This window comes from Episyrphus balteatus, chromosome 2, assembly GCF_945859705.1.
Source record: "Episyrphus balteatus chromosome 2, idEpiBalt1.1, whole genome shotgun sequence".
NCBI lineage: Eukaryota > Metazoa > Arthropoda > Insecta > Diptera > Syrphidae > Episyrphus > Episyrphus balteatus.
In genome coordinates, this window is record NC_079135.1 from 24,493,561 (window position 1) to 24,516,756 (window position 23,196).

Below are 23,196 nucleotides of genomic sequence, written 5' to 3' on the forward strand. Positions count from 1 at the left end.
TAAATATATAAAATTATGAAAAAAAAAATAACAAAAAATATATTTCTTTGTACTTGTTAAATGTGCTACATTAAAATATTTGAAAAAAAAAAACAAAAAAATATTTCTAAAAGAATAAAATCACTATAACCTATAAAATAAAAAAATATACCTACTATATACATAATCTACCAAAAAAAAAACATTTTTGATGCAATAAATTACTATCATAAGGTATATAAGCATCCAAAGAGAAAAGAAAAAATACTACGAATAAAGGCAAACAAATTTGTTTAATGTTTTTGTGTTGAAATTTAAGACAAAAATATAAATTATTTACGAATAAAACAAATGTGGTTGTTTTGTTTTTTTTTTTTTTTATTTAACTGTTTATAATAAATTTTAAATAACATAACGTCTGGTTTGATTTTCTTTAAAGACAATAGTGAGCAAATCTTAAAATTAAAGCTTCTATATAAAGCTTGCCTCGGAAACAAATTTTACTGTGGAAGTTACAACTTTCTAGAAGACTTTGTATTTAAAGGTCTCTGGTTTTGGTTTAAAGATATGGTCAAAGTCTCGAAAAAAGTTTCGGGTTGCAAATATAATTTCACAGTGAAAGGACCTATGCATTTAGTAAAATTTTCTATTTTCGTTTTTTTTTAGATTTCCGAAATATTTACCTATGTACATTAGCATTATAAAAAATTTCCTCCAAATTCATCTAGTGAGACATCAAAATAAACATCTATTTAAGCTATATTCATAACTGAAAACCAAAAGTTTCTTTAAGGTCTGGGTGCTGAGTTATTTGCATCGAAACATATTTTGTTTACTTTCGCAGGCGCATATCTGCGGGTTAAAGTCTCGAAACGAGTTTTGGTTTACAGATACGAGTTAACAGTGAATAGTCCTATGCGTTTATTTAAAAAATACAAATTATTTTTTTTTTTCAGATTTTTGAAAAAATCCAAGGTTAACCCCTTGCCGAAAAAAAAAATCATCTTTAAAAATTTCCTCCAAATTCATCGAGTGAGATATCAAAAGAAAGGTCTTTTTAAGCTCGATTTATAACTGAAAACCAAAAGTTTCTTTGAGATCTAGTTACTGAGTTATTTGCATTCAAACATACTTTTGCTTACATTCGGAGGCGGATATCTGCGGATCAAAGTCTCGAAATAAGCTTCGGCTTACAGATATGAGTTCACATTGAACAGGTCTATACATTTAGGTAGGTCAAAAAATTACAAATTTTTTTTTTTAGATTTTCGAAAAATATCCAAATCCCTTGCCAAAAAATGCATTTAAAAAAATCTTCTCCAAATTTATCGTCAAAAAGTGAAAATTTTCAAACTCATTTTGTCACAGTTTTTCTCCGATCACAAAATTAAAAATAATGATGCAGAAAGCTTATTTTTTTTTTTGTTTAAAAAAAAACAATTTTTGTAGTTTTTTCCAAAAACAAATAGCGCTAGAAAGAAATAAAATTTTTTACTTTTGTAAATTTCCCACTTTTTCACTTTTTAGGTTATTGTAGTTAAGGCTTACTGCCATATTATTCACTCTGGATTTAGTTTGGATTTAAGTTTATTTTAAATCCAATCCATTAAATCTGAATTTAATAAATCCAAGGATTTAATATTTTGGTCATATTATTCACTCAAAAAAAAAATTATATGTTTATTCAATAAATTTTGTATAATTTGCATTTATCTTTATTTTTCCTTCACAAAATACGTGAAAAAAACATCTGAACACTGTGGAAATTAATTTTACATCTGGATTTATAAAGTTAAACAGACCTCCAGAGAGCAGTTTAAATTTGTTTGGATTTAACGAGATTGGATTTAAAAAATTGGATTTAAGATTGGATTTAAATAGTGAATATTATGGAATTGGATTTATTTTTGACATTTTGATATTGTTTGCATCCAGATGTATTTTTTAAACTAGTGAATAATATGGCCGTTAGAGGTCTCTTTGAGCTGGATTCATAACTGAAAACCAAAAGTTTCTTTGAGTTCTAGTTGCTGCGTTATTTACATCCAAACTTTTTTTTCCTACATGCTAGAACCCCAGCTAAACCATAGCGCCGAAATTGGTTAGTTAAATTCCTAAACCAAGCTTGAACCACATTTGTACAACTGGTCCTTAAAAGTTGTGTTCAAAGAGGATTTTTCTAAATCAGAACAGGACAGGAAAGCACAGTTTTGTGAGAAACGTCAGAACAACCCAAGTAACAATTTGGCTTGCATAAGGTCCAAATTTTTTCGATTCGACAAGCTATAGTTTGTATATCCCGACAAACAATACTGGTTCTATAAAGCTTTACAGATGCAATTGTTGCTTCTGTAAAGCATTATAGAAGCAAAATTGTTAGTAGGGATGTTTAGTTTAAGGCTTGATTACGCAAGTCAACCATTTTGGAAAGAAAGGAGGTCTTCTAAAGGCTTCCTAGAAGTGTTTAGAGCAAGCCTTGTACATTTTAGTTAAAGAAGGCCTTCTTAAGACCTTTTTGAACCGTTCTAAGGAAGCCTCGTATTTTCAAGTGACAGAAGGCCTCTAAGCCCTGTTCCAAGAGGTTCTTTTAAGTATGCAATGTTTTTGGCTTTTAAGTATGCAATATTTTCTTCTCTTAAGTATGCAATGTTTTTTTTTCTTGAAAGTATGCAACTTTTCTAGTGCATTCGAAAAAAAAAATATTCCATTTCAATGTGAGGTATCAAGTAGCTCCCTTTTTTTGAAATGGTCAAAAAAGAAGAAAAAATAAAGTTCAATAAAATCTTTTATTTTTATTCATAATTTCAACATCTTATCCCAACTAGCACAACAGCTTCTGTAAATTGAAATCTCGCAGGTTCTACTTTGTATACAGCTTGTATTGAGCTTACTTCAGAATTTAACTGCTTATAGAAGTTCGGACTTGTTTAACAACTTCTAATAAGTTGTTTAAATACTCTTAAAGAAACTTAAACGAAGAAAGCTTGTTTTTCTTATAAGCCTGTTTAATGAGTTTATAGAAGCTTTACAGAAATTACCAAGTTTTGTATTTGATTTTTGGTTTTGATATTAAATAATCTAGCACGGACACTTTTTGGTTTTGACATTGAATAATTTAGCTCAGACATTTTTTGCTATTTGAACTGATTAAGTTTTTGATTTCATTAATGAATATACTAGGATGGCCGAGTGGGTAGAGTGGTGGACTACCACCAAGCAGATACGAAGTTCGATTCCTGGGTGTGGTAAAAAAATTGTATACTTTTAAAATTATTATTAATAGATTTACTAAAAACTAATGGAATGTTATATATAATATCAGATCAAAAGATAATATACATGATTTAAAACCAGTTAAAAAAGAATTCTTGTTTTGTTTTTGTAGTTGTTTTTTTAATTTCGATAAGACATGTATTAAAGAATTATACAAGCTCTTCCGAAGCTATCTGTCAAATCTCAAAGCTTCGGTAGAGCTTCGGTAAAGCTTCGTTTAAGATCCTTACAGACAGTCAAACTTGTATAACGTTCTCCTTTTTCCATGCCCAACAACCTTACTATAGTTTAAAAGAAGCTGAAATGTAGCTTTTGTAATACCTTAACCGAAGCTGAAATGTTAGTTGGGATAACAACCTCTATAAGGCCTTATTATAACATCAAATGCAAATGATAGTTTCCTAAACGAAGCTATAACTTCCCTAAAATGTTTCATTGTTTTGTAAAAAGGCCTGCATAAGATCGTTTTACGCTGTTCGTCACAACCTATTAGCTTGTGAATTGCCTGTGGAGGAAGGTCTTGTGGAAATTCGGTAATGTGCGCCAAAATGATTTGCATAAAACTTGTCCTTCTTCTCACACAAGTAAAAAAATAGTTTGTATTGAACCTTATACAAGTTGTTACTTGTATTAGGTCGTCGTTGAAGAACAGCGTCGTTGAACCTACTTAAAGTATATACTGAAAAACAAAGATACTAAAATAAAAAAATAACAGAAATATAAGAAAGACAAGCAATGAGAAAAAAACTCAAACGTAATTTATCGTTCGCACATAATTAATTTGCCCTACAATTTGTTTTCCAAATAAATGGTTTAATCTTCGATAAATCGAAAGAAAATCAAATGGAAAGTGCAGGTAGGTACAAGACTCAAAAGTGAAAATAAAAAATCAACCCAATGCAATCAAACCTCAACATAGAAATAAGTGTTGAATGTTGTCATTTTGTATCACTTGTATTCTACATACCTAGATGTCGCCTAAAACACTACAAAGATAACAATTTGAAAAAGAAAATAAAACAAATAAAGTAAAATAATTTTTTATTTATTTAATGATTATTCAAGGTCTTATCATAATATAAATAAAATTTTATATGCCCACAATTTCCAAAATTATTTTTCTTTCAAAAACTTTCCAAAATTAATTCAAAACTAAATAAAAAACCAAATAACCAAAAATCTATTTTCAAACCAAAGTGACATATCTGTCACCATATCTATATCGCATGGTTTTTCTTTTCCTTTGGCAAATGTCAAAATTTTCATAGAAATAGAAAAGTATTTTTCGCCGTGTCGATGCGTGTTCGACGTTCTTAGTTCTTAGAGCAGCCTTATCGCCATTTATTTTCCACAAAGAAGAAAAAGAAATAAAAATTAAATGAACAAAATTTAATTTCAATTAATCACAATTCCTTTGTCAATATTTGCATTTTTGTCTTATTAATCTCCCCAATATCCTCAAAAAAGAAACCACACGTGATTCCCCTTATCGACGATATACGAAACCAAACGATTTTGAGAAAAGAAAATCTAAATAGATTTTCTGTGTATCGCTTTTAGCGAATAAAAAGTAATAAAAAAAACGCAAAAGTGGATTCCGTAAAGGTTGAAGATTTGATGGACTCTGATCCAGATATCGAGTTCATCGAAAACGAGAAAGATAGCGGAATGTCTTCGCTGGGCGGAAGCAAAGATGAAACTCCAGAAAGAAAAGCCGTAGTTAATGTAATTATTATGTAAAACTTGTCACACAAAAAATAATACCGATTTTTCATTCTTCTTTTCCGGGGCATGTGTCTGTTGGTGTTTTTTTTTTTGGGTGATGGGGTTTGCTTTCCATCGACCCATAACCATTTCCCACGACCCAACCAACTTTTGCCATCATTCTCGGAAAAGTCGAATGGAAAATCGATTTTCATATAGTTTTTTTCTTTGAGAAACTTATAAATTAAATGGATTTTAAATTATTGTCTCTTGATTTACAGAAAACTACAAGTAATTCAGATGCCGAGAATTATGAAGATGTAAGTATTTATTAAATTGAAATTATTTTCTAATTGGTTATTTGAACGTAACCTCACTAATTTTGTGCGTAGATGAAAAAATAAAAAAAATATGAATCTATTAAAATCTTCCTCTGATTTTGTTACGTTTCATTAGATACCTTATAAATTGATTTGTGGATTTATTTTTGGGGCATTTTTTGTTTGTTTTATTGCCGGGATAGGTTATTTTTGAAAAAAAGTGGGATGTGAGAGTGCTTCTTAATTTATTTAATAATTTTTTTTCTTTTGTCCTACCAAACGTATGTAGGTTCAGTTTACTTTTTTGTACATTTTCTACTCTAATTGGATGCAAAATCAGGTCTATACCTCTAACTAGTAGCTACGCTTCGGGGTCAACGTGTACCGTGATAAACCTTGTTTACTAGTTTTTTTTTTTCAATACTAAACTTTTTATAAGTTATCAATATTTGTCAGAATGAAAATCATTAGACAAATATCCAAGGACGATAATCTCACAATTGAAAACCTTGCAATATGAATTTGCTTTCAGAATTGATCAGCATCCAAGGCCTTAAACCTTTTTCAATGAACATAGGGGAAAATTAAATGATTTTATAAAAAAAAAGATTGCGAAAAGCATTTTGATGATAGGCGTAGCAATTCCTATCTGAATCGAATCTGCTCATTATTTGATTGGTTCTATCCTGAATCTTAAGAAGTGGATATTATTAATCCGTTTATACTTATATGTTTCTTTAATTCAGTGATTTATATGGTGTTTTTATCTGTGCACTTTAAAGACTTAGAATTGTCTCCGCTGCGACAGATTTATCTATCAAATAATGGAATTATGATAACTAAAAAACATACAAAAATAATATTAATTTTTTATAAGGTAAATCAATTCACAAAAAATCAGGTATATTTTGGTCGAAATAAAATGTTCCAAACATTGACGACCCCAATCAACTAAGGTGATATTTGATATTTGCTCAACCGGCCAATAAGCAACAACAAATTTGTTTAAATATCAACTATTAACTTAGCCGATTGGAGGAAACGTTCAGAAATATTAAGGTCTAAAAAGTAAAAGTAAAAAGAGCCTAAACGGATTGATGGATTTGCTTGAAACTTTGTACAGATGATTTTTACGTAATTCCCTAGAACCGTTTTATTTAATATCTCCTTTTTAACGCATATCTCCCATATAACGTTTTTGAGGTATTGCAATTTTCTCGAAAATGGCTTTAATGATTTTGATTAAATTTGGTGTACGTAATACTCTTATTGATTCTAACAAAACTGTATTTTTAGTTATTCAAAAATTAACTTATTTTTTAAGTTCATATATTTCATCAAAGCATAAGTCAATTTTATTCAAAATTAAAAAAAAAAAAAAAACTCACAAAGAAGTTTTTGAAAATGTATTTTTTTTTTAACTTTCTAATATTAAAGATAAAGATACTTTGAACTACGAGAACAAGTACGTGCGACCCAGTCGTGCATTTTATTTTAGTCTACTACGAGAATGTAGACTGCATTAACATACACAAGTTTAAATGCATCAATATTAGAATTTGTTTTGATTTTAATTTGACTACGAGTGAAAATGAAATTTTAATGTTAGCTTGAAACATTTTCCGAAGTTGTGATTTTCTTGAGGCTTTTAATAAGATCTGAAAATATTGGGATACGAATTTGCACGTAAACTTATGTATCTTAACCTTGTTCTATCGTTTGTTGTTGTTTATTTATTTATTATTATTATTTTCTCTTTTAATCAGACACAACTTTTTATACAAATATTTATCGTATATCACTTGACTAAACATTTTTAAACATTTTATGAAATCCCAATCAAATATGAAAAAAGGTAAGAATTTCATTGAGTCTTGAATGGCTTAACTAACCTCACACCAAAAGAAAACCTTTAAGCAGATGGTGGAAAAGGTGTTGTTCCTTTGAAACTATCTATATAATATCAGTCGCCCGAATATAGCAATCAAGACGGATTAGGAAATCGTTTAAGAGCCATTTTCTTCACTGCAAGTTGAACTCAATTTGAGGATTTTTATTCTCAACTTGTGATTTTGTTTTTCTTCACTAAAAATTGACAGTTTCAAATTTCGTTTCTCAACTCTCGAGTTGATCAACTTCTGGTTTTCTCAACTTCCGAAATAAGTAGAAGTTGAGAAAGCAAACTTGAGATTTTTTATGAAATGTCATGTTTTTTTTTTTCAATTTTTTGTTTCAAACGTTTTTTTATGCTGAATATCGCGATAAAAACAAAAAAAAATATTTTGAATGCCTGAAAAATAACACATGAAATGGCTCTTAGGAATTTTTTTTTAAAGAAAAATTTACACATTACGTACATATGCACATATCAAAGGGTTTACTTCCACGTTCATTTAAATCGCTCATTGATGCACTTTAAATCAAATTTATGAAAACATATTATTCCAAGGCAGACAGTTATGATAAGATTTTATGACACATTTTCCACCGATTTCCTTTAACATCATTTCAAAATTATTGAGAGGCACACACACAAAGCACAAACTTACACAAGAAGAGAGATATGTTAAAAATTAATTTATAGCAAAAAAAAACAAAGAAAAATGCATTCTAAACAACGATATAATTTTATTTCTAATTTAAAAACGAATTTGACTTTTTGAACTAACAAAAAATGCACAACTTCGTTTTAAATGACATACACGATTGCTTTTCATATTTAAAACTGACTGTCACAAATATCCCAGGGATATTTTTCAAACTTGATGTTGGCCAACTTCTGTTTTTAAAACTCGAGAGTTGAGAAAAAAATAGTGAAGAAAACAAATTCTCAACTCGTGTCTCAACTTTCGAGTTGATGTCAACTCTCAAGTTCGCCAACTCTCGAGTTTGCTTCAAGTTGAGTAATAGTGAAGAAAATCGGCCTAAACCGATTTGACACAAATGCCAAACTAATAGACAAGAAAGACTGTGTTTTGCTCAGAAAATATGATTTTTTGTATTTTCTTGATGATTTGAAAGGAGCAAATAAAGAAGTATATTTTTAACGAAGAATAGTTCTTTAATTGGAATTTTTTGTTGCAAAACATAAGGTCTATTCTACATTATTGTGATCTAAATTAGGAAGTTTGTCAAATTTCTGAGAGTTTGGAGAGAATTCTCTCATAAGAAAATAAAACTAAGGAAGACATGCAATCACAATTTCATATTTTACGTTTAATTCGTTAAAATAAAATAACTTTAAAGCAAAACACGAGTAAACGCGATTCAATTTAACAACAACCAATTTAACTTGATTTGAATTTTTCTTTGTTTTGTTTATATGTCATTTGACAGAATTCATGTTTCTGCACAAAGCACAACTTTTGAAGTTGTGAACGGAATGCTTCCTCTTTCTTTTTCTCGGCGGTGATAAGATCTCGATGTCGAGGGGATCATGATTCTCACACTTGTGATCCGCCTATGGTTTTTGCCGAAACGACTCCAAACAAAAATAACCTAATTTGATTTTTGAGGTTAGTAATAGAACATAAAAACAAAAAAAATAACTTATTAACACATATTTCGACTTTGTACAAAGATGTCCTTTGTACAAAGATGTCCTTCCTCTTTCTTTTTCTCGGCGGTGATAAGATCTCGATGTCGAGGGGATCATGATTCTCACACTTGTGATCCGCCTATGGTTTTTGCCGAAAAGACTCAAAACAAAAATAACCTAATTTGATTTTTGAGGTTAGTAATAGAACATAAAAACAAAACAAAATAACTTATTAACACTTATTTCGACTTTGTACAAAGATGTCCTTTGGTGGATATCCTTAATGTCTCTCTCTCTTAAAAAAAAACATCCTTTCAGTATCCTCCTTTCGCTAGGCCCGTCAAAGGTTACAAAAACTTATATCTTAAGAACAGTAAAATATATTCCCCAAAATTGTTGCTGAGTTTATTTTACTTAAAATAATTCTTTAAATTTTTTTTGAATCACTCACGGTTTCCTTTCTTCGACTTCTTTTAGTCTATTCTTACTGTATGAGTTTTACTTGATCATATTTTTTTCTTCGTTACCTACTTCATTATTTTTCTTCAAATATTTTTTTTTAGCTTTCAACCTATTGAGCAAATAAAAACATTTTAGCTCAATTTGTTTTGTATTAAAATTTCTAATTAAAATCCCATCCTTATGTGTGTATGTTTCAAATACTGATTATAATTAATTTTCAAATCGTTTTTAATATTAATTTTTATTTATATTTTGTTTCCAGGAACCCGATGAAACATTCGCTGAGCGACTGTGGGGCTTAACAGAAATGTTCCCCGAGCCAGTGCGAAAAGTTGTTGGAGCCCTAACTGACACAACTGTGAGCGGCGTCAAAGGGTTCTATGGTTTCTCGTGCAATGCCACCTGGATCATTTTTAGTACATCGGTGATTTTATTTGCGCCAGTAATATTTGAGACTGAACGCGCCACAATGGAGGAAATGCAAAAATCACAGCAAAAGCAAGTTCTCTTAGGACCCGGTTCAGCAATAGCAGCTGGTGGTGGCGGAGCCCTAATGCCACCCATGCAACGATAATAATTTTATTTTTAAATTGAAATTCGTTATCACTCTTTTTTGTTCATTTTTTTCTTTTTTTTAAATTCGATATATATATTATACATTAATAATTACAAAAAATATAATATATATGATCAAAATATCATATATAAACGGTCTCACGTAAAGCGAGATAATACATTTAACGAAATTGACTTTCAATTAAAAACAAAAACCAATTAAGGTCTGTTTGCGCTTATACACTCGCTAGAACGCTTCAGAGGGTGTTCTTAAACTTTACCTTTTTTATAAGAGCGCTCAGGACAGTTTTGATTTTTTGTCTTAAGTATGTCCTAGCGCATTGTGTTGAGTGGCAAACAGATTTAAAGTTTTGATAAACAACTTAAAACATTCACCTTAAAAACTAGGTTGAAACGTGTGTTTAAATATTTTTGTTGACTGATGGTTTGATTTTTACCTAGCAGAAGGAGCCAGTTTGAATGGAAGAGAAAAATCGGCAATACTAATTCGGCATGGAGAGAGTTCTCAATCATGAATGATTTAAAGTCGCAAAAATATTTACACAACACGTTAATCCATTTAAATTTATTTTAAGCCTCGTAGAAACAAATTAGAGTTGCAAATTAGAAAAGAAGTATGCAAATGACGTGAATATGCATTTCCCGATTGTTGGTAAAATAGAATTACTATTACACAAAACAATATGTTAATGTTAACAAGCAACCAAAAAAAAAAAACAAAAATAAATTATGAACTTATCTATTGAAAGTAAACCATTAGCAATTAAAAATAAAAGTTCTAGGTCAACAATGTATTGCTTTTTATTTAATTTTATTTTTTATTATTATCAATCAACTGCGAATTAAGAAGAAAGTTAGGTCTAAAAACTCCTGTACAAGCAAATGCAAAAATACCACCATGCATTGTGGAGGCTTACCGCCGACTTCTGAGGTCAACCTGGCGAGCCACACAGGCTCCACACCTTGACATGTATTAGCGTCGAATAAAAAGAATAAGAAGAATCAAACCAGTTACGAAATTTCGAATGGAATAGCATTTAATTTGTTGCTTCAAGACAAAGGCAATTTCGTTCATAGAGATCATTTAACACTTCAAAAACGCTTACTTGATTAAAACTTAAGCCTTATTAAAGCCAATTTGTCTGTTATGTACTATTTATAGTAGAAACTTTGTTAAGGGCTTTGTTTTTTTTCTGCAAAATGATTTCTATTAGAGGATATTCCAACTTACTTCGCCATGTTACCAACAATTGGAACATTTCGTGTAAGATCGCCTGGGGAAAGATGAGATATTTGGTCCTTTATCGATTTTTTTGTTGTTGACGAAAAGGGAACAAAACTATAACAGTAGATAAGAACAATGTTCAGGGAATTTTTCGACTGGGAGACCTTATCCCGAATACAATTTCATCGAAATAAAAACTCTTTATGAACATGAAGAGCGATTTCCTTAAGCTTCATCAAAAATGAGGCAGGAGTAAAGATAAGTATCAATTAACATTTTAAATTTAAAAAAAAATTACACTAAGAGACATACAAATTGTTAAAATTACGAAATCATCTTTTAAAATTATTTACAGCTCCAAATGCAGTACCTATGCTATAAGATTTCTTCAATAACAAAGAATTTTTGAAAATTATTGGAGCCGTTTGAAAAAAATAATTTTCACGACTTAGTCACACGCACCGTTGTAAACCCGTTCGGACCCAGCGTTATTCTCATGTAACATATTTTTAAAAATTCGTAAAAAATATTCCATTAAATATTTTGTTGGCTTAAATGAAAGATAATAATGCCTAGTTACTGGATTATTACAAAAAGTTAGTCGAATATCATACTTTTAATTTTTTTTTTATCGAAAAAGGGACAAATTCACATTTGCTTTTGATTTTGTGCAAAAAAATTTTTTAATATTATGGTCATAATTTTGAAAAAGAGATATAAAAAATGTTAATCCAGAAAGTGTTTTGTTTTTTGGCTTACAAGAATTAGCATACATTATTGTTCCATATTCAAATTTTTGAGCCGAAAAAATAGTCGGCTAGGTAGGAAATATTTTAGTTTGAAGGCAATTGTGAAGCAAAACAAACTTTTTGAGCGGCCGATACTTAATAGTTGTAGTGTGCGCACTTTCATACTGAATAAGAGACCGATTCAACTGATGGCCGATAGAAAGTTTGTAGTATGCGGGGGCTCTTAAGATAACTAAAACTCTTTCGTACAATCAAAAGTAAGGAATCAAGAAAACGGTTCTATGACAGGTTCGGTTATGAGCGGTTCAGAAAATATTTTTTTATTTCAAAAGTAAGAATTTATTTGGTACAGTGGATTTATTTTTTTAATTAAAATCTTTAGAGCCGCTTTTGAGAAAAATCTCTTTAAAAATCGAAAAAAAAATTTATATCATAAATAGAGCTGGTAAAAAAAACCCTCTAGTGATACATTTCGTTAGTAATTCCTTATTTGATTAAGCCTGGTACGCAGCTCGCTCTAAATTTTAGCTCCCATACAAATTATATTTTAGCTCCCATACAAATTATCGAAAATTTTTATCTGAGCTAAAATGGATCCCATACAAATAATCGATAACTTGTGGGAATTTTATCTCGGGTAAAATTTAGCGCGAACAGCGTGCCAGGCTTTAATTGCTCAAAAACAGAACTGAAAATAAAAAAATGTTCCACATACGCCACAGTGCCCACAAACTGCAAACAAAACGAAATGGTTCAAGTTGGTTAAATTTTTCAAACTTTTTATGTGAAACTTTTAGAACCTAAATTTAAACAAAAAAAACTGAATCCGGTTTGTAAAGTAAAAAAAATAACTTCCTCAATTGCTTTTTGAGCTCCAAAAAAGTACCTACGCTCTTTTTGATTTCTTTTATTGATGAGCAAAAAAAAAAAACAATTATCAAAATCGTTAGAAACGTTAAAAAAATAAAGAACAAAATTGGTACCAACATAATGCTATTTTGTAGGAACTATTAGAGAACACCTTTAACTAATAGCGTTTTCGTTTGGTCGTCCGGGACTGTCCGGAATTCTTCCGAACGATTCTGAAACTGTTCGTTTGGCACTCAATGACAGTTCTAATTCTGAAAAGAAGAGAAAATCGATTCTGAATTTTGAGGCAGAATCAAAACCAGAATCACGCACACATGTTCACACTTAAGACGTCAAAGTAATAAAATGTCATTCTTTGTTGTTCATTTCTCAATTTTTAGATTTTTAACTATGCACAAACTTTAAACTATATTAAAATAAAGTGAAAAAAACAAAAAAAGAATAGATAACTTAATAATAATAAAAAAAAATAAAAAAACAAAACTTTCATCAGACGTTCGCATTTGATGTTTCACAAATACAAAGAAACCCAAACTTCAGAATCAAAAAAAAGTATACAACACCAGAGATGGCAGAGTAGATTACGTCAGGTAATCTACTCGGTTAACTACGCGTAGTTAATCGAATAAACTACTCGCTTGATTTGTTTCATGTACTACCTACATTTGCTACGTGCAATAACTACATAAAAAATGTTATATTTCAAAAATATTTAAAAAAAATAGCTGTGTTTTCGTGAGAATTTGGTTTCGTAAAGTAAAACCTTTTCAAAGAAACCACCCCAAGTCCATCTGGTTTCAAATATTCTATTCAAATTTACACTATCACAGCTATGTATTTCGATTTGAATAAGACTTTGACAATTTGGTGGTAAAATTGGCATTTCAAACTACATTTTGACGTCTAGCGCTACGTCTGCTACATTTAATTACGTTAACTACATTAAACTACGTTAACTACCTCATTTATGTAGTAGACGTAACAAATGTAGGAAATCAAAAAAAATCCAATTTTTGCCATCTCTGTACAACACTGATCGTTTGGCATTCCGGATCGGACAGTCCCGGACAGTTCTAAGAATTCCCAAACGAAAACGCTATAAGAATTCAGAAAAAACTCAATGGCCCATTTGAAAAATAAAACATCCCAAATGATTGATACTATTTTTAGATCTTTATTTTCATATTCAACACCAATCGTATTTTAAACCAAAAAATTATAACATATTTTCAAAATTACTCGTTTCACAGCTGTTCGGCTTTATTTCCATTACATAAAATCCATTTGTATTTGCATTATTTTCCCTAAACTTGCAATCTGCAAATTGTAGTGTTCTAGAAGTTATACATAATATATTTTTAAATAGGGGATTACACAAATTAAAAAAAAAAATAAAAAATCTTACCCATTGGCATTAAATTCTCCAACCATGTTCAAAAATGTCTCACTTTGTACAACTTGAGTTTTAGAAAACGGAACTGGAACTGGACTTTTGAACATCAAAAAGAAATCATCACCATGTACAGTACCTATGGAATAAAAGCAGAAATACAGTACTTATACTCATAAATTTAATAACAAACTTACCAAATGAAATATCAAAACGTCTTGAAATCATTTGTCCAATACCCAAAGGAGCTGGACTATCAAAAACATAGGCATAAACTGGAGAATTAGTATATTGCTTATGTAATTTCCATGCATTCCTAACTCCATTAGCAAACAAAAGATCAGTATACATATTCTGTACAAGTTTATAATTTTCGGCAGAAAATCTCTTGTTTCCTAAATATTTCTCTCTAAGGCTATTAGAATAGGCATCTAATTGATTTTCATCAACAGAATTCTCAAAGAAAAGATTCACAGGAGCCAATTCATTCCAACGATCATTCAAAATTTCAATCATTTCTTTGCCATTTGAATCTTGTTGCATCAATTCAGCGGCATTATATCCTCCATCGTCCTTTGAATATGAAGCTAGCCATGGAATTTGAGCTGATTTTCCACTTTTAATTATATTTTCTGGATGTTCAGAAAGGAATGCATTCGAAACAGTTTTCGACTCAATCACAGGTCCAAAAACAATAGCTGGATTATAGCCAATATTTTGAAGTTTACTAACTGCCCGAACTATATCAGCAGCTTTCTTCTTTTTCAAACATAATTTAATAGATGATGAAGTCTCAGTAGGACAATCCAAGTGTTTAGCCAATGCAATAGCTCTTCTAGCTGGATTTTTCATAATTACCCAATCACAAAATGAAGTTCCACTCAATGAAACAGCACGTTTAGCAATTTTTTCAAAATTCTTATTCATCATTTGCAAATGTACCGAAGCTGCTCCAGCTGAAAATCCAAATGCTGTGATACTTTCCGGGTCACCATTAAAAGCAGCCACATTAGCTTTTGTCCATTCCAAAGCTAATAGCTGATCTTTTAATCCGAAATTTCCAGATATCACATCATCTCCGGTACTAAGAAAGCCCAAAGGTCCCAGACGATAGTTCATCTTAACAACAACTGTGTCTTGTCGTTTCATTAAGTAATCGTGACCACTTTGGTCAGCAGTTCCAAACATAAAAGCTCCACCATGGATTAGAACCACAACTGGATATTTCTTATTACCTCCAATGCTGGGAGTGTATATATTTATCGTTAGGCAATCTTCTTGACCATCTAATAGGTCTTCCTTGAATAAATATTGATCCCATTGCATGCATTTGGGTGGAGATTTGGTTGCATCTCGAATATCAGACCAATTTCCGGTAAACGGTTTTGGAGGTTCAAATCGATTTTCGCCAATTGGTGGCTCTGCATAGGGAATTGATTCGAAGGAAAAGTAGCTTCCATGATTTAGACCTCGAATTTTGCCATTTGGAAGTTGAACAATTGGATCAGATGGTGTTTGGATGGAATATATTGGCACAGTACAAAATATTAGTAAAATTAATTTTGCTAAAATTGTCATTGTTGTTCTAGAGAGTAACGAAGCTATCACGGTAACGGTCGAATAGAAACTAGCGAAATATGTTTTGAACTTGAATCCAAAATTATGATTCAATTTTAGGTCTGATAACCTTTCACTTTGTCACCAAATTTTGTCTGTCCTATCTTAACTAAGCTGAGCGGTTCTATCTCTCTCTATGCAAATGTCTAGTCTACGCCCGACTTATTTGAAGATAAGCCATTGAATGGTCCAATGTAAATAAAAATAAATCTATCGCACCCCAAAGCGTTTTTGTTTTACCTATTCCATATTCGACAGATGGAATAGTTTTAAGTTTAATAGTCAGATTTATGAATAAATAATCTAATTGACACACTTTTTTTTGCTGTGGGTATTGTATTATTCATCCATAAACCTGGTTATAGAAGTGTTCTTAATAACTAAACAGCTTATATCAATTATTATTATCATATTAGCCATTGATATGGTAATGAGCTGTACAAAATGATTGGCAATTTAAATGTTCAGAACTTCTGGTATACAATTATATTGTAATTTATTGGATTCGTTTTTTTTACATAGGTACATTAACCCCTTTGATAGAGGAAAGAAACTATAGACAAGCTTGATGAAGTAGTTTTGTTTGATGATGTTGTTATTCCTAATTAAACAAGTTAATAGTTTGATTTTGATAGATAGATTCATTGCAAACATTTATAAGCACGATGATGATACCTATACGCTTTTTATGTTGAAAGCATAACAGGTACAGTTTAGGGTGATAGTAAGGCCCTTTTCATTCAATTTTTGTTGGTTAAGAAGATATAAATAATTATAATTATATATTTTTTTAAATGCTGAAAAATTTATAGGGAAACGAAATTTCCCTGGAGATTTCAGATATTCTAAATGTTAGACATTCTTTCCGTCTACCTGACCACTGTAGCGTTTTTGAAGCGTATATTCTGGTGATATAGAAGGTCTTACTATCTTAACTCAAGGAAAACATGATAATCTTCAATGCCCCACGTGGGGCATTTCCAGATGCCCCACGTGGGTCATTTCAAATGCCCCACGTGGGTCATTTCAAATGCCCCACGTGGGTTATTTCAACATGCCCCACGTGGGTCATTTCCAAATGCATCTGGAAATGCCCCACGTGGGGCATTTGGAAATGACCCACGTGGGGCATTTGGATATGACCCACGTGGGGCATTTGGAAATGACCCACGTGGGGCATCTGGAAATGCCCCACGTGAGGCATTTGAAAATGACCCACGTGGGGCTATTGGAAATGACATTTGGGTTGCATTTGGAAATGCCCCACGTGGGGCTTTTGGAAATGACCCACGTGGGTTATTTCCAAATGCCCCACGTGGGTCATTTCCAAAAGCCCCACGTGGGGCATTTCCAGATGCCCCACGTGGGGCATTCCCAAATGCCCCCCAAATGTCATTTCCAGATGCCCCACGTTGGTCATTTCCAAATACCCCACGTGGGTCATTTCCAAATGCCCCACGTGGGGCATTTCCAAATGCAACCCAAATGTCGTTTCCAAATGCCCCCCAAATGTCATTTCAAATGCCCCACGTGGGTCATTTCCAAATGCCCCCCAAATGTCATTTCCAAATGCCCCACGTGGGGCATTTCCAAATGCCCCCCAAATGTCATTTCCAAATGCCCCACGTGGGTCATTTTCAAATGCCCCACGTGGGTCATTTCCAAATGCCCCACGTGGTCATTTCCTAATGCCCCACGTGGGGCATTTCCAGATGCCCTACGTGGGTCATTTCCAAATGCCCCACGTGGGTCATTTCCAAATGCCTAACGTGGGTCATTTCCAAATGCCTTACGTGGGTAATTTCCAAATGCCCCACGTGGGTCATTTCCAAATGCCCCAGGTGGGTCATTTCAAAATGCCCCACCTGGGTCATTTCCAAATGCCCCACCTGGGTCATTTCCAAATGCCCCACCTGGGTCATTTCCAAATGCCCCACTTGGGGCATTTCCAGATGCCCCACGTGGGTCATTTCCAAATGCCCCACGTGGGTCATTTCCAAATGCCCCACGTGGGTCATTTCCAAATGCCCCACGTGGGTCATTTCCAAATGCCCCACGTGGGTCATTTCCAAATGCCCCACGTGGGGCATTTCCAGATGCCCCACGTGGGTCATTTCCAAATGCCCCACGTGGGTCATTTCCAAATGCCCCACGTGGGTCATTTCCAAATGCCCCACGTGGGTCATTTCCAAATGCCCCACGTGGGGCATTTCCAGATGCCCCACGTGGGGCATTTCAAATGCCCCACGTGGGTCATTTCCAAATGCCCCACCTGGGTCATTTCCAAATGCCCCACCTGGGTCATTTCCAAATGCCCCACCTGGGTCATTTCCAAATGCCCCACCTGGGTCATTTCCAAATGCCCCACGTGGGTCATTTCCAAATGCCCCACGTGGGTCATTTCCAAATGCCCCACGTGGGGCATTTCCAGATGCCCCACGTGGGTCATTTCCAAATGCCCCACGTGGGTCATTTCCAAATGCCCCACGTGGGTCATTTCCAAATGCCCCACGTGGGTCATTTCCAAATGCCCCACGTGGGGCATTTCCAGATGCCCCACGTGGGTCATTTCCAAATGCCCCACGTGGGGCATTTCCAGATGCCCCACGTGGATCATTTCCAAATGCCCCACGTGGTGCATTTCCAGATGCCCCACGTGGGTCATTTCCAAATGCCCCACGTGGGGCATTTCCAGATGCCCCACGTGGGGCATTTCAAATGCCCCACGTGGGTCATTTCCAAATGCCCCACGTGGGTCATTTCCTAATGCCCCACGTGGGTCATTTCCAAATGCCCCACGTGGGTCATTTCCAAATGCCCCACGTGGGGCATTTCCAGATGCCCCACGTGGGGCATTTCCAGATGCCCCACGTGGGTCATTTCCAAATGCCTCACGTGGGTCATTTCCAAATGCCCCACGTGGGTCATTTCCAAATGCCCCACGTGGGGCATTTCCAGATGCCCCACGTGGGGCATTTCAAATGCCCCACGTGGGTCATTTCCAAATGCCCCACGTGGGTCATTTCCAAATGCCCCACGTGGGTCATTTCCAAATGCCCCACGTGGGGCATTTCCAGATGCCCCACGTGGGGCATTTCAAATGCCCCACGTGGGTCATTTCCAAATGCCCCACGTGGGTCATTTCCAAATGCCCCACGTGGGTCATTTCCAAATGCCCCACGTGGGGCATTTCCAGATGCCCCACGTGGGTCATTTCCAAATGCCCCACGTGGGGCATTTCCAGATGCCTCACGTGGGTCATTTCCAAATGCCCCACGTGGGTCATTTCCAAATGCCCCACGTGGGTCATTTCCAAATGCCCCACGTGGGTCATTTCCTAATGCCCCACGTGGGTCATTTCCAAATGCCCCACGTGGGTCATTTCCAAATGCCCCACGTGGGGCATTTCCAGATGCCCCACGTGGGTCATTTCCAAATGCCTCACGTGGGTCATTTCCAAATGCCCCACGTGGGTCATTTCCAAATGCCCCACGTGGGTCATTTCCAAATGCCCCACGTGGGTCATTTCCTAATGCCCCACGTGGGTCATTTCCAAATGCCCCACGTGGGGCATTTCCAGATGCCCCACGTGGGGCATTTCAAATGCCCCACGTGGGTCATTTCCAAATGCCCCACGTGGGTCATTTCAAATGCCCCACGTGGGTCATTTCCAAATGCCCCACGTGGGTCATTTCCAAATGCCCCACGTGGGGCATTTCCAGATGCCCCACGTGGGGCCATTTCCAAATGCCCCACGTGGGTCATTTCCAGATGCCCCACGTGGGTCATTTCCAAATGCCCCACGTGGGTCATTTCCAAATGCCCCACGTGGGGCATTTCCAGATGCCCCACGTGGGTCATTTCCAAATGCCCCACGTGGGGCATTTCCAGATGCCCCACGTGGGGCATTTCAAATGCCCCACGTGGGTCATTTCCAAATGCCTCACGTGGGTCATTTCCAAATGCCCCACGTGGGTCATTTCCAAATGCCCCACGTGGGTCATTTCCAAATGCCCCACGTGGGTCATTTCCTAATGCCCCACGTGGGTCATTTCCAAATGCCCCACGTGGGTCATTTCCAAATGCCCCACGTGGGGCATTTCCAGATGCCCCACGTGGGTCATTTCCAAATGCCTCACGTGGGTCATTTCCAAATGCCCCACGTGGGTCATTTCCAAATGCCCCACGTGGGTCATTTCCAAATGCCCCACGTGGGTCATTTCCTAATGCCCCACGTGGGTCATTTCCTAATGCCCCACGTGGGTCATTTCCAAATGCCCCACGTGGGGCATTTCCAGATGCCCCACGTGGGGCATTTCAAATGCCCCACGTGGGTCATTTCCAAATGCCCCACGTGGGTCATTTCAAATGCCCCACGTGGGTCATTTCCAAATGCCCCACGTGGGTCATTTCCAAATGCCTCACGTGGGTCATTTCCAAATGCCCCACGTGGGTCATTTCCAAATGCCCCACGTGGGGCATTTCCAGATGCCCCACGTGGGTCATTTCCAGATGCCCCACGTGGGGCATTTCCAAATGCCCCACGTGGGTCATTTCCAAATGCCCCACGTGGGTCATTTCCAAATGCCCCACGTGGGTCATTTCCAAATGCCCCACGTGGGTCATTTCCGGATGCCCCACGTGGGTCATTTCCAGATGCCCCACGTGGGTCATTTCCAAATGCCCCACGTGGGTCATTTCCAAATGCCCCACGTGGGTCATTTCCAAATGCCCCACGTGGGTCATTTCCAAATGCCCCACGTGGGTCATTTCCAAATGCCCCACGTGGGTCATTTCCAAATGCCCCACGTGGGGCATTTCCAGATGCCCCACGTGGGTCATTTCCAAATGCCCCACGTGGGTCATTTCCAAATGCCCCACGTGGGTCATTTCCAAATGCCCCACGTGGGTCATTTCCAAATGCCCCACGTGGGTCATTTCCAAATGCCCCACGTGGGTCATTTCCAAATGCCCCACGTGGGTCATTTCCAAATGCCCCACGTGGGTCATTTCCAAATGCCCCACGTGGGTCATTTCCAAATGCCCCACGTGGGGCATTTCCAGATGCCCCACGTGGGTCATTTCCAGATGCCCCACGTGGGTCATTTCCAAATGCCCCACGTGGGTCATTTCCAGATGCCCCACGTGGGTCATTTCCAAATGCCCCACGTGGGTCATTTCCAAATGCCCCACGTGGGTCATTTCCAAATGACCCACGTGGGGCATTTGGAAATGCCCCACGTGGGGCATTTCCAGATGCCCCACGTGGGGCATTTCAAATGCCCCACGTGGGTCATTTCCAAATGCCCCACCTGGGTCATTTCCAAATGCCCCACCTGGGTCATTTCCAAATGCCCCACGTGGGTCATTTCCAAATGCCCCACGTGGGTCATTTCCAAATGCCCCACGTGGGGCATTTCCAGATGCCCCACGTGGGGCATTTCAAATGCCCCCCGTGGGTCATTTCCAAATGCCCCACCTGGGTCATTTCCAAATGCCCCACCTGGGTCATTTCCAAATGCCCCACCTGGGTCATTTCCAAATGCCCCACCTGGGTCATTTCCAAATGCCCCACGTGGGTCATTTCCAAATGCCCCACGTGGGTCATTTCCAAATGCCCCACGTGGGGCATTTCCAGATGCCCCACGTGGGTCATTTCCAAATGCCCCACGTGGGTCATTTCCAAATGCCCCACGTGGGTCATTTCCAAATGCCCCACGTGGGTCATTTCCAAATGCCCCACGTGGGGCATTTCCAGATGCCCCACGTGGGTCATTTCCAAATGCCCCACGTGGGGCATTTCCAGATGCCCCACGTGGATCATTTCCAAATGCCCCACGTGGGTCATTTCCAAATGCCCCACGTGGGTCATTTCCAAATGCCCCACGTGGGGCATTTCCAGATGCCCCACGTGGGGCCATTTCCAAATGCCCCACGTGGGTCATTTCCAGATGCCCCACGTGGGGCAATTCAAATGCCCCACGTGGGTCATTTCCAAATGTCCCACGTGGGTCATTTCCAAATGCCCCACGTGGGTCATTTCCAAATGCCCCACGTGGGGCATTTCCAGATGCCCCACGTGGGTCATTTCCAAATGCCCCACGTGGGGCATTTCCAGATGCCCCACGTGGGGCATTTCAAATGCCCCACGTGGGTCATTTCCAAATGCCCCACGTGGGTCATTTCCTAATGCCCCACGTGGGTCATTTCCAAATGCCCCACGTGGGTCATTTCCAAATGCCCCACGTGGGGCATTTCCAGATGCCCCACGTGGGGCATTTCCAGATGCCCCACGTGGGTCATTTCCAAATGCCTCACGTGGGTCATTTCCAAATGCCCCACGTGGGTCATTTCCAAATGCCCCACGTGGGTCATTTCCTAATGCCCCACGTGGGTCATTTCCAAATGCCCCACGTGGGGCATTTCCAGATGCCCCACGTGGGGCATTTCATATGCCCCACGTGGGTCATTTCCAAATGCCCCACGTGGGTCATTTCCAAATGCCCCACGTGGGTCATTTCCAAATGCCCCACGTGGGGCATTTCCAGATGCCCCACGTGGGGCATTTCAAATGCCCCACGTGGGTCATTTCCAAATGCCCCACCTGGGTCATTTCCAAATGCCCCACGTGGGTCATTTCCAAATGCCCCACGTGGGGCATTTCCAGATGCCCCACGTGGGTCATTTCCAAATGCCCCACGTGGGGCATTTCCAGATGCCTCACGTGGGTCATTTCCAAATGCCCCACGTGGGTCATTTCCAAATGCCCCACGTGGGTCATTTCCAAATGCCCCACGTGGGTCATTTCCTAATGCCCCACGTGGGTCATTTCCAAATGCCCCACGTGGGTCATTTCCAAATGCCCCACGTGGGGCATTTCCAGATGCCCCACGTGGGTCATTTCCAAATGCCTCACGTGGGTCATTTCCAAATGCCCCACGTGGGTCATTTCCAAATGCCCCACGTGGGTCATTTCCAAATGCCCCACGTGGGTCATTTCCTAATGCCCCACGTGGGTCATTTCCAAATGCCCCACGTGGGGCATTTCCAGATGCCCCACGTGGGGCATTTCAAATGCCCCACGTGGGTCATTTCCAAATGCCCCACGTGGGTCATTTCAAATGCCCCACGTGGGTCATTTCCAAATGCCCCACGTGGGTCATTTCCAAATGCCCCACGTGGGGCATTTCCAGATGCCCCACGTGGGGCCATTTCCAAATGCCCCACGTGGGTCATTTCCAGATGCCCCACGTGGGGCAATTCAAATGCCCCACGTGGGTCATTTCCAAATGTCCCACGTGGGTCATTTCCAAATGCCCCACGTGGGTCATTTCCAAATGCCCCACGTGGGGCATTTCCAGATGCCCCACGTGGGTCATTTCCAAATGCCCCACGTGGGGCATTTCCAGATGCCCCACGTGGGGCATTTCAAATGCCCCACGTGGGTCATTTCCAAATGCCTCACGTGGGTCATTTCCAAATGCCCCACGTGG

At 37.4% G+C, this 23,196-nt stretch overlaps 2 protein-coding genes across 2 annotated transcripts; one reads left to right on the top strand and one right to left on the bottom strand.

Moving 5' to 3' along the window:
• Positions 1-4,278: 4,278 nt before the first annotated feature.
• LOC129910289 (mitochondrial import receptor subunit TOM22 homolog) lies at positions 4,279-10,519 on the top strand. Its single transcript, XM_055987620.1, has 3 exons — positions 4,279-4,977; positions 5,238-5,276; positions 9,539-10,519. Exons 1-3 carry the CDS (start codon positions 4,870-4,872, stop codon positions 9,848-9,850), a joined length of 459 nt encoding a protein of 152 aa, XP_055843595.1. The 5' UTR covers positions 4,279-4,869; the 3' UTR covers positions 9,851-10,519.
• Positions 10,520-13,847: 3,328 nt separating this feature from the next.
• LOC129910283 (esterase-5B-like) lies at positions 13,848-15,957 on the bottom strand. Its single transcript, XM_055987609.1, has 3 exons — positions 14,284-15,957; positions 14,102-14,225; positions 13,848-14,030 (listed from the first exon to the last, which is right to left on the bottom strand). The coding sequence occupies exons 1-3, from the start codon at positions 15,662-15,664 to the stop codon at positions 13,913-13,915; spliced, it is 1,623 nt and encodes a 540-aa protein (XP_055843584.1). The 5' UTR covers positions 15,665-15,957; the 3' UTR covers positions 13,848-13,912.
• Positions 15,958-23,196: the final 7,239 nt, after the last annotated feature.

What these genes read in the sequence shown, in the direction of transcription:
- LOC129910289 (XM_055987620.1), top strand. Translation starts at nt 4,870, where the DNA reads ATGGACTCTGATCCAGATATCGAGTTCATCGAAAACGAGAAAGATAGC. An exon ending in AAAGAAAAGCCGTAGTTAAT is followed by an intron (nt 4,978 to 5,237) that starts GTAATTATTATG and finishes CTTGATTTACAG; the next exon opens with AAAACTACAAGTAATTCAGA. An exon ending in ATGCCGAGAATTATGAAGAT is followed by an intron (nt 5,277 to 9,538) that starts GTAAGTATTTAT and finishes TTTTGTTTCCAG; the next exon opens with GAACCCGATGAAACATTCGC.
- LOC129910283 (XM_055987609.1), bottom strand. Translation starts at nt 15,664, where the DNA reads ATGACAATTTTAGCAAAATTAATTTTACTAATATTTTGTACTGTGCCA. An exon ending in ACGTTTTGATATTTCATTTG is followed by an intron (nt 14,226 to 14,283) that starts GTAAGTTTGTTA and finishes TTTATTCCATAG; the next exon opens with GTACTGTACATGGTGATGAT. An exon ending in GGAGAATTTAATGCCAATGG is followed by an intron (nt 14,031 to 14,101) that starts GTAAGATTTTTT and finishes TATAACTTCTAG; the next exon opens with AACACTACAATTTGCAGATT.